The sequence below is a fragment of the Carassius gibelio genome, chromosome B11 (genome assembly GCF_023724105.1).
Source record: "Carassius gibelio isolate Cgi1373 ecotype wild population from Czech Republic chromosome B11, carGib1.2-hapl.c, whole genome shotgun sequence".
Taxonomy (NCBI): Eukaryota; Metazoa; Chordata; class Actinopteri; order Cypriniformes; family Cyprinidae; genus Carassius; species Carassius gibelio.
Window position 1 is genome coordinate 2211780 of NC_068406.1, and position 10960 is coordinate 2222739.

At 39.3% G+C, this 10960-nt stretch overlaps 1 protein-coding gene across 1 annotated transcript; it reads left to right on the forward strand.

Annotated features, from left to right (window-relative positions):
• The first annotated feature begins 222 nt into the window (after nucleotides 1-222).
• Nucleotides 223-10947, forward strand: LOC127968092 (bone morphogenetic protein 7-like). The gene is made up of 7 exons (XM_052568987.1): nucleotides 223-675; nucleotides 4997-5189; nucleotides 6884-7026; nucleotides 7354-7569; nucleotides 7738-7814; nucleotides 7902-8012; nucleotides 8358-10947. Exons 1-7 carry the CDS (start codon nucleotides 303-305, stop codon nucleotides 8505-8507), a joined length of 1263 nt encoding a protein of 420 aa, XP_052424947.1. The 5' UTR covers nucleotides 223-302; the 3' UTR covers nucleotides 8508-10947.
• The last annotated feature ends 13 nt before the right edge of the window (nucleotides 10948-10960 follow it).

Genomic DNA, 10960 nt, shown 5'->3' on the forward strand with positions numbered 1-10960 from the left:
TGTACTAATTAGAACATCATTTCCAGCAAACTAGTCGTTTTATGTTGTTGTGTACTACTAAAAGCCAGCCCATGCGCGCGCGCCCCACCCACGAGCTACAGCGGGCTATTTAAAGCGTGAGACCATCAATGCACCATTACACATCATGCTGGATTTATCTCTGGATTGGATTATTAAACACAGTCAGTGTATTTAAAACCAACTCAACTCCGTGATATAATCAAACGAAGTAGCAAGACTTCCGGTCAGCTCAGGACCTCTTCTTTATTATCAGGACTTATCAGGTTTATTATTTATTAAATATGATTCCAGTGCAGCTGATCTCAGCTTTGATAGTGGCGTGTGGTTGCAGCGCGCTCGCGGACGCAATGCAAGCAAACTTCAGTCTGGATAATGACATTCAGTCCAGCTTCCTCCAGCGGCGGCTGAAGAGCCAGGAGCGCAGGGAGATCCAGCGGGAGATCCTCTCCATCCTCGGGCTGCCGCACCGGCCCCGTCCGGTCCTGCAGGAGAGGCACACCGCGGCTCCCATGTTCATGCTTGATCTGTATAATAACGCCATCCTGGAGGACTCTTACAAACCTGCGTACACCACCCCGGGACCCCCGATGGTGACCCAGCAGGACAGTCGCCTTCTCAGTGATGCCGACATGGTGATGAGCTTTGTCAATCTGGGTGAGCACTTTATGATATACAATCTTAACAAAAATAATAATAATTTAAAAAAAGCTAAGGATTGCTAATGGGATTTCTTGATTTGGTACCAAACATGATTCCTAGAGTCAAATGTTAAATCAGTTTTCAGATTCTACTTTAATCAGTTTATCAAAGAGGATCTTATCTGTTTCTAGGTGGATTCCATTTAATCATAAATCATTTTGGCTGTATTCTTGAGAACTATGACTCTTTTTTTTCTTCTTGTATTTTTTTTACTCTGTCTTGATTTTTATAGTTGTTAAAAAATACTCCTGAGATTTTTATGATAAGATGGTCCTAGCAGTCATTTAGGATTATTTTGTTCTTAATTACATTTTTATTTTTGTTCTTATTTACTTTTTTATATTCTAAATTATATTTAGGTATGAATGAGATTATGTATGTTCTTAATCATAGTTTGTATCTAATATTTTAGCTCAATGTGTTTAGAAAATGTATCCCCGAATTTAGTTGCAGCTAATATATATATTTATATAAATGAATTCATTTTTATTTCGCAGCTGTCCATCAGTCATTTCATACACACATAATGTGTTTTGCAGTAGTATTTATTTTGCCAACTGTGATTTATTCTAATCATTATTATTATTATATACTTTTATAAACTGACTTGTTCAACACAGTTAAATATAACGGCATCAAGCACCTATCCAGTTTCCACAGAATCCCCTCAAAGCTCTAGAACATGGGGTTTAGTGGGGCTTTGTTTCGCATGACTAGGATTTAGGGAGGCATTTTTGAAGAGCGCTGAGGGCAGTAGACATGGAGGGTCACATACATCATCCAAACACTCTTGCTTTCAAGACTAACCCTTCTAGTGTGTGTTCAGTGTGTGTGTGTGGTCAAAAGAGATGCTGAATATTTGAATGACGTGGCATTGATTTTAGGCTGAGGTGTGGATGTAAATGCAGATGTGTGAAACTAATGATGTAAATGTTTTTGTTAGTGTGTGTATTTATTAAGTTCAGAAGGGCATGATCTGGTCAGTGACTTCCTTGGGCATTTCTTTAACCCAGTTCCTGTCTTTATATTGTCTTCAATATTCCAATGCACTGTAATTCACCAGACAGCTTCGATACCTTCCAGCACTAATGACAGATGCAGCTTATGCTCTGTTTAGAAGTGGAAATGCATGTTTTGGGTGACCTCTTGGGAAGTATTTATCATCTATCTATCTGTAATTAACCAGTCAGAACACCCTGTCAAGGAATCACCTTAACAAACTTCTATACAAAGGCATACATCCCTTCAAAGCTCAAATATCTCTTCAAACTACTAAAGGTTTATTTAACCTTCACATTTCAAACTGTTCATGTATCAAACTACACAATGTTTATATAACCTTCAAACTGTTTTAAAACATCCAGGCAAGGCTTTCTTAGGCCAACAATCCAAATCGGTTTTGACAAAGATTTTCCTTTTCTTATTATGGTGTAAAAAAGGCCTGTATGACCTTCAGGTTTTTACTTTCAACTTCTGTCTTTACTTTTCAACTCTTAAACAATGCTTTGTCGTCAATGTTTGCTACTTTTCTAGTTTTCAGCTGCAAAGAGGTTGTGGTTTCCAGCAACCTGGCTGTGACCTTAAAACCCAACTTCCTGTTTTTCCATGTTTATCTGAGTTTGACATTGATGCTCCTACTAAGAAAACTGTAAAACTCCAACTCAATCTTTCTTATCGGAATCATTTACAAGGCCTGGCCATGAAGATTTTAAATTAAAAGAGCTGAATGAAGTTTTTGAGACGGAGCATGAGGCCTATATAAGATACAAGTCAACCAAGATTGCCATAACTAAACATAAACAAACAGTGATGGCTTATGTGAATTGTTAATCCAAATTCCAGTGAACTCTAAACTCAGTGTAGAAGCATGCACAACAAGCAGCGTACAAATCCACCTGTTTATGTTCATAAGCTGATTTTAAAGAAAGTAAGCAGATCTACTATCAGATTTCTAGCCTCGGCACCAAAAGCCGATTAGACCTCCAATTATTTTTTCAGCTCTGCTCAGAAAACACACTTTTCTTTGTCTGATGTTTAACATTGAGCCTGGAATTTAGACAATAGAGCATTCCTGTTATTGTCTTTCTAAAGTCTATTTTTGTAAACACATTTTTTTCATGATCTTTGAATGACCATTTGTGTGCTTTTTTAACCAAATGTTGATATACGCAATAAAACGCAACCAACAGATTAATTGCCGTAAAAAAAATCTTTAATTGATTGATGGCCCATATCCACAGCGGAAAAGGCTTACGCTCGCATCTGTGAGTGTAATGACTGTTTTTACTCAACAGAGATTATAACAATTAAAACTTTTTGTTCTGCCAAGTGCATTGGCCCTCATTCCAGGCCTCTGATCAAGGGCTAAGTGTTAAAACACAGCACATGGCGCGGCATGCATATCTGATCTTTGCATCATATGGCCTTTCACATAAACACACCAGACCTTACAAGCAATTATTGCCTTCATAAAATACCCATGTTTTCCTTTCCACTGTTTAATTGCGGTCAAACAAATGACTCGTTATTTTGAGTATGTGCATGCCTCAGAGTTCTTCCTCTCCGAGTGCTTCCCCCAATAATCCTGCTCTCGCAAGACAGTGAGTAGTTGGAAAAGACTCGGATGCATTGCTGTTCCCTAGCACTTGATGTCATGAATTTACAGACAGGATGCAAATAAAATTAAGAAGAATCATCTTAACAGATTCCCTGCATACCTGCAGGAGGTCACTTGAAAAGCTTGGAATGGGTGGAAGGGTGGAACTCGTGGGATGACAGATTGGTTGTAAAAGCTGCTCGAAACCTCCAGGAAATGTTTATGCCACCATCAGGCTGGAAATTCTGATGCTCGGTTCAGCTGGGTTTGGGCTGGGTCGATACAACATAGGGGTTAAGTCAGTGTTGACCGAGACTTCATTATCATTTTTTCCTCTGCACTCATTGAGATACTTTTTTAAAGTCTTTCTTGGTGTTTATGGACGTGGATTGACACAGATTGAGATGCCAAAAAAGAGGAAATGAGGCCTACTCTACTAAATAGGCTAGCTTTGAAAAGTCTGAACTTTCATGCTGGTTATGCCGGAGCGTTGCTGTTCAAACTGGCTCCTTTGGCGAAGCTGCTTGAGAAGGCTGGTGGTGATCCCATCATCCACAACCCAACATATGCTGGTCTTTTCAACAGGATAGGGACAACCTTCTCCCAGATGTGGTCAACCAATCTGGAATACTTGGGACAAGCCAGATGCTACTCAAGACCTCTTCCTCATCCAGAATTAGATTGTTTTACCACAGTTAACAGGTCTCTCAGGTTAGCGTTGTGAGGAGCCACCAATATGTGCATGTGTATCCATTACGTATATGTATATGCGGGGCACCGTTGGTTTCCGGGCCAGGCCTTTAACAGAGCTTTTCTTGTGGTTGGCACATGTGTGTGATTGAAGTCAATGGTGGGTGGGTGCAGGGCCTGTGGTTTCTCCCCCAGCTTCGGTCTCCAGGGCACCCAGCGCCCAGATCAATCACCGGCTTATGGAAGCAAACATTTCTTTTTTGGACACAGTGATGTGGGTGAGGCAATCAAGCGTAAGCATTCAGTGTGACTCCACTGCGCTTCTGACAGAATGAAGTCTGGTGCAGTGACTTATGCTGTGGTGTCAATGTGTGCGCTCATTGGTTGGCAGCGGTACTGTGAAGTCAAATGAGACAAAAGAAAAGCTCGTAGTTTGCATTCAGACCAAACCAAATTTGAAAAGCTCACACATATGTGTCTCACGCACAGTTACCCGAGGAAGGGAACGTTACATCCCAAGGCTACATATTGCACACAAGCACAGATTCATAGAAATTTCCCATTTACAATTCTAATTAAGCTTTTTAACATTTTTAAGGCAATATGTAAATCCATCAGTCACTCAAAATAGACCTCAGTTACATGATAAAAATATATTTAAATAATTCAATTCAGTATGCTCAAATGTTCTGTTATACAGATATATGTGATATATCTGAAGGTTCTCTTTAATAGTGAAAAATATAATTAAAAACTCTCACACTGACTGGTTTATGATATAAAACATTTTTTGAAAAAAAAAAGATACTATTAATAATGGGCTGCAAACCCATGGCTGTGAAGGAAACACCTTGAACAAAAAAAATGTTGTCAAAATGCCACAAATAATATAAAACATTTTTTAAATTGTCGAATGGTTTTATTCAAGGACGGTTACATTAATATAATATAGAGGGTTAATACATTACATTTGTCTTCCCTTTTTTGTAGTGGATCTAGAAGAAGACCTCCGTCTCTATCATCAGCACCACAGAGAGTTTCGTTTCGACCTGTCCCGCATACCGCCGGGAGAAACCGTGACCGCGGCGGAGCTCCGCATCTACAAGGACTTTGTACACGAGCGCTATGAAAACGAGACTTTCCGTGTCAGTGTGTTCCAGGTGCTCCAACAGCAGCCCAAAAGGTATGTCATTATAAATACATGCCGCTCAGTCCTTGACATCTTACAGAACATTACTTGTTCAACTGTTCATGATTCAGTCGTTCATGGTATTCCAAAATGTAATTAATTGCTTCGTCTTGGAAACTGGATTTTTTTTCCGAATGACTTTGCGAATCCCATCTCTTTTCCAACTTCCTGGTCCATTGTGGAACCTAACACCCACTTTCATGGTCCAAACAATTCCCTGTTCTACTCTTAAATAGGTCAGATTATGCAAGTAAAGTACGTTTTTTTTTCACATTGACTTTGGATGTGCATCTGTTTGCCCTTGGCATTTAATGGTTTGGTGATTTATTTTGTAAGTCAAGGATACAATTTTTCAGATATGTAAAAGCTAATTCATGACTTTGGTATGTTCTAGTTGGTCGGGTTTTTTAAAAGAATAGTATGCAAAGGCCTGCAGGCATAATAAAAAAACTAAGTGAAATGTCTGAAATGAAACATATGCCACCACCCACACTTTTTATCCTAAATGTAGGAGTGATGGACTCACACACATACGCACTGATTTGTCTGCCCAACGGTACATGTCTAGTGCCAGGGCTCCCACAGAATTCCTCAATCTGATTTACGGTGTGGCTGCTAACAAGCAGTGAGAGCAGCCGCCATTACAGAGCCATTACTGTCAGTTATTGAGACGCAGAGTCCTCAGTGGAAGGGAGGTTCTCTACCCCAGACATCTGGAGAAACACCCCATTCCTCCACCCGAAATGATTTCCCCTTCATTCCCTCATCCTTGATCGCACCTCCTTGGAAAGTTTCTGATTGTGTCCGTAAAGCGGAGAACCTGGAGAAGTCCTCCAGGTGAGACGTGCTCAGACAGACTGTCTCTCTTGAGGTCTCCATTGCTTGTTCTAAATTACACGCACACTAAAGCATTATCCTCCCCCGACACACACATTCCCTGTGAAGACCACCCATTGTGAATCATCCTTCCTGCACCTCTCCTATTGTCATGCAGAGACGCTTTGCCCCGTCGATGTGCTCAGACAGCAAGGCGACTAGACAGGAGGAACATTGTTGGCCTCAAGGTCTGAAATCTTACCTGTAAGTCAAACCATTGTTCTGGAGAGCCATCCAGGAGCCCTGTTTTCATCACCGGAGGACAATCTGATCTCTGAAACATCACATTTAATAAGAGCGAACTTTGACGCTGTCTTGGGAACATGTTGTTGCCTGCGCAGCATCAGTTGTTTTTGACTTCATGGCACACGACCTCAAGTTCTTATCTCATGGACTAGAGCTTATTTTGTGATATCTGTATCTGAGAAGGACAACACGTCCTGGCATGTCATGGCATTTCTGCATCTCATTTCTGCAGTTTGTAAACTTGTCCGCAGAGAAAACCTCAATGATGCTGAAAGTAGCTCAAATTTGACTAAATAATGTGAACAAGATGTCTTCAAACAACTGAAGTGAAAGTCTCTCTGAGGGTTATTTACTGTGGTGTGGTATAAAATGTATCCCACCATTACTATCTATTTGAAACGTAGACTTAGACCAGTAATCCCAGAACATTCTTGCATTGTGTTTTGGGGTTTAGCATGGGTAAAGAGCACTGATGTAAAACCTAGGTGCTTTTTAATGTTTCAGTGATCATATCCACTTTTTGCATTTTTAGTAAAGCTATTGACCCATGTATGACCTCTTTGTAGGGAGCTGTACCTGCTGGACTCGCGAGTGGTATGGGCAGCAGAAGAGGGATGGCTGGTATTTGACCTCACGGTCACCGCTAACCACTGGGTTATAAACTCAGGTCAGAACTTGGGACTGCAGCTCTCTCTGGAAACCGCATACGGTGAGCATCTTCAAATATTAAACTATCTTTATAACACAACATGCCGAACTAGCATCCTAAACTGTCAAATAGCCATTTGGGATAGGGGATAGATATGTCTGTCATCATTTACTCACCCTCATGTCGTTCCAAACATTTCTTTAATCGTTGAAAGACAAAAGTAGATATTCACATCAGAAACATCAGGGGCCTCCAGGGATTTTCTGGACACCCAAACAGTTGGCAAATTTATCAAATTATTGGAATGACATGATATTGAGAATTTCAGAACTTTATGTATTCTAACGATTGGACAGAAATCATGCAACTCTCTGTCGCCCTCTGCAGGTGAACGAATGAACCCGAGGAGAGCAGGTCTGGTGGGAAGCACTGGACCTCGGAATAAGCAACCATTTATGGTGGCGTTTTTGAAAGCATCAGGAATCCATCTCCGTAGTGTTCGCTCAGCATCAGGAAACAAACAGAGGGGTCACCAGCGCTCTAAAAACCCCAAACCTGGTGTTGCGCCCAGCCAGGTCTCTTTGAAGACAGCTGAGGCCTTAGGTGACTCTCTTTTCCTATCTTTGTCTTAGTTCATTGATGTTAATTAATTTTCAAGCTTTTTAATTTCTACCAGGAATATATAGCGTCATACGTAAAAAACATATTTAATAAACAGTTTATTAAAGTGTTATTAACAAAAGTGCTACATTTTTTATTCTTCCTATGCAGAGGGTTCCAGTGTAGACCCCAAACAGGGCTGCAAGAAGCACGAACTCTATGTCAGCTTTAGAGATCTGGGATGGCAGGTACTGTGATCAGCTTCCTGTTTTAGACTCCTCCATCATTGCGTGACTTTATCTCCTTAAACTTTGTAATCGGTCTTGTGTTTCCAGGACTGGATCATTGCTCCAGAGGGTTATGCTGCATACTACTGTGAGGGGGAATGTGTGTTCCCCTTGAACTCTTATATGAATGCCACAAACCATGCTATTGTACAGACACTGGTGAGTCCCACAATCATTTTCTGTGTTAAAGGAATAGTTTGGTCATATCAGACTCACCTGATTGTGTTCCTTATATAATGATATTTAAGTGTTTTGTCCGTTCAAGTCAATAAGATCCAAAACAGAACCACATTAATTGTTCCCTCTTAACTAAAATCTATTGATTGATCAAGAGCACAAATCAAATATGACAACATGTCAATAACATCAAGCGGTATATAATTGCATATAATTTGCAGCGTTTTCTGAGGAGTTTGATGGTCATTAGATTAATTGGACCATTCAATATTTTAGATACTCATGTTACAATTATGTTACAATAACAATGTTCTTTGCTTGTCCTAGGTCCATTTCATAAACCCAGAAACAGTCCCAAAGCCCTGCTGTGCTCCTACTCAGTTACATGGGATCTCCGTTTTGTACTTTGATGACAGTTCCAATGTAATACTGAAAAAGTACCGCAACATGGTCGTCAGAGCCTGCGGATGCCACTAATTACTACGCATGCCCTGGGAAAAAAAATAAGGGATGCAAATACTTTTCAAGAGCCCAAAGAGGAAAGAGACTCATTACTGGAGCAAAACTGGACTCCTTTGTTGAAGGAGTGTACATCCAAAGCATACATTTTCATTTAAAACTCAAAACTCCTGGAACTGTATGAGGTTGGCCACAGCTGAGTCAATGTGTGGAGTTCTGGCTTTCATTTCTGCACAGAGAGCCAAGTTTGGAATATCAAAGAGGACATACAGAGAGAACGAACTGGCCTTTGGGATTTAACCAGATTGATCAGGAAACATTGCTTTATGGAGACTTCTTTACAAAACACACTTGTATCATGGCATGCATTCACTAAAGTAATTCCTGGAAAATTCCTGCCATGACTTATCTTGAACTTAACAGAAAGTGTGAGACCACTAGTTTCTATTGTGAATTTCCTTATTTAATTTAATTTTTTTTATCTGTTAACAACTAAGCATAACAATGTGAGTTAAAATGAATGGTAATGGGATTTTTTTTTTTTTTTTTTTTTTTTTTTTAGCATCTTTTGTGCTTCAATGGAAGAATTCAGAATCTTAAATATCTCTTTTCTTCATTCTGGTTATTCAAAATTCTGGTTATTTCCAGGTTTAAATTAGACGATGAATCACATAATTTCCATGTGGTTGCAGACTGTAGACCCACTGTATTTTGCACGAGATGTGAGATAGAAATGCAAATGAGGGGTGTCCGTTACAGTGAGACAAAGCATTAGTTTTAATGTCATTCTTTCAGGACACTCAACAAACCATTACACAGATGTTCAGCACTCGATTAAACAGTACTGCGGAAATATGCAACTCAGTTTTGCCTTGGAATCACTTTGGTTTCGTCACATACATGAAAGAACACGTGTTTTCTCTCAGCAGTTCTCAGTTATTCAGTTCATAAAAAGCCATGTGCCTTTATCTGACCTATGAAGGGTTTCAGAAGAGTCAAAATCAGTGTTTACAGCGCAACTGGTAATTTATTTTCTGTGACTTTACTCTCTTTTGGTGTCATTTAATAATAGCTGTGTTATTACCATGGCATCTTGTTTTAGCTAATCAAAGGAGGGTTTAGTGCTATGCTAAGCTAATAGGCTAAGCTGTTATCTTGCTAACTAAAGGTCACTGAAAAAAAAAAAAAAAACAAAGAAAAGGAATGCTTAAATTTGACCATTAATCAACAAGTGTCATAAAAATACATGAACAATTATTTTTATAATTAAAACTAAATATAGCAAGGATTTAAGTACTTTTAATCAGACAACTAATAAGAGTAAACATAAACAATTGGATGGAATCCACTAGTCAGCCTATAAATTTCAGATCTTGCACAAGACCAAATTATCCTAAAAGCGGGAACATGTTGAAACACAAAAACACACCCTATGGCAACATATTGATTAATTATGTGTTCAAATGTTCACACAGAGGATTTATGTACAAATATGCGTGTACACACACCATTAGTGAATGAACCCTTTGTTGTGAGGAGTGTGAATGTGTGTGGGTCATCTCAAGGGTCAGTGATGCAGTATGTGTCCACCTGCAGTATCAGAGTCATCATTTAGCCCGTCCTCGCCTGTGAAGAGCGGCCAGGCCAGCAGGTGGGCGGTATCAGGAGAGAGCATTTGGTTATGATCTGAACATTAGGAATAAATCTAAATGATAAAATGAAATGAATAAAACTGTCTAAAGAGGAGCAGGTGCGTTCGATTTTGGCAGACGGAAATGTGACTCGTGCAGCTGCTCCCAATAACATCGATACAATACAACATTGTAGCTGTGCGTTAAAGAGTCGCTGGTGGAAAAGATGGCCTTCAAAACCAGATGGTTGGAGAACTGAAAAACGTTAACAGTTTGTTTCTCTATGTCATGAAGAATTTGTATTTATTTTTTTAATTGTAAAAACTGTAAAACCAAAAATCTCAAAGTGACCCTTTCTCATTAAAAAAACAATGCTAATGCTAATATTCTATCAAATTATGTTTTGCATTGTTTTATTGGAGGGTTTCTACTTGGACCTGATCATTTTAATGATTAACTCGCTAGGTATTAATTATTACATAGATACCTTGTGCAGAAATTGGATATAAAACAGAATGCATTATGCTAATATTTTAAACAGTAGCATGCTATGCTATTGTTACATGCCTTCATTATATTGCATGTTTGTTTCAGCAAGTGGGCCCTGCTTATCTCATGAAGTTGTATACATCTGGGAGGTCTTGTTGCAACAAAGCAGCTGTCATTATTGGTGAATGGGAATGATGACAGCTTTATTCATCAGATCTATGGGTTGCATACTATTCTATATATGCTATAATGCAGAAAATAAAAGTAGCTTGGGAACATATATTCTAAACTTAGCCTATGATTTGCTAGTTGGAAGCAGGTGGTATTTGTATAACAACGTGTTTTTCAAAT

Bases quoted from the DNA above. Each gene is read 5' to 3' on its own strand.
- LOC127968092 (XM_052568987.1), top strand. From the start codon at position 303: ATGATTCCAGTGCAGCTGATCTCAGCTTTGATAGTGGCGTGTGGTTGC. The intron at 7,570-7,737 runs GTGACTCTCTTT...CTTCCTATGCAG, and splicing joins GAAGACAGCTGAGGCCTTAG to AGGGTTCCAGTGTAGACCCC. The intron at 7,815-7,901 runs GTACTGTGATCA...TTGTGTTTCCAG, and splicing joins TTAGAGATCTGGGATGGCAG to GACTGGATCATTGCTCCAGA.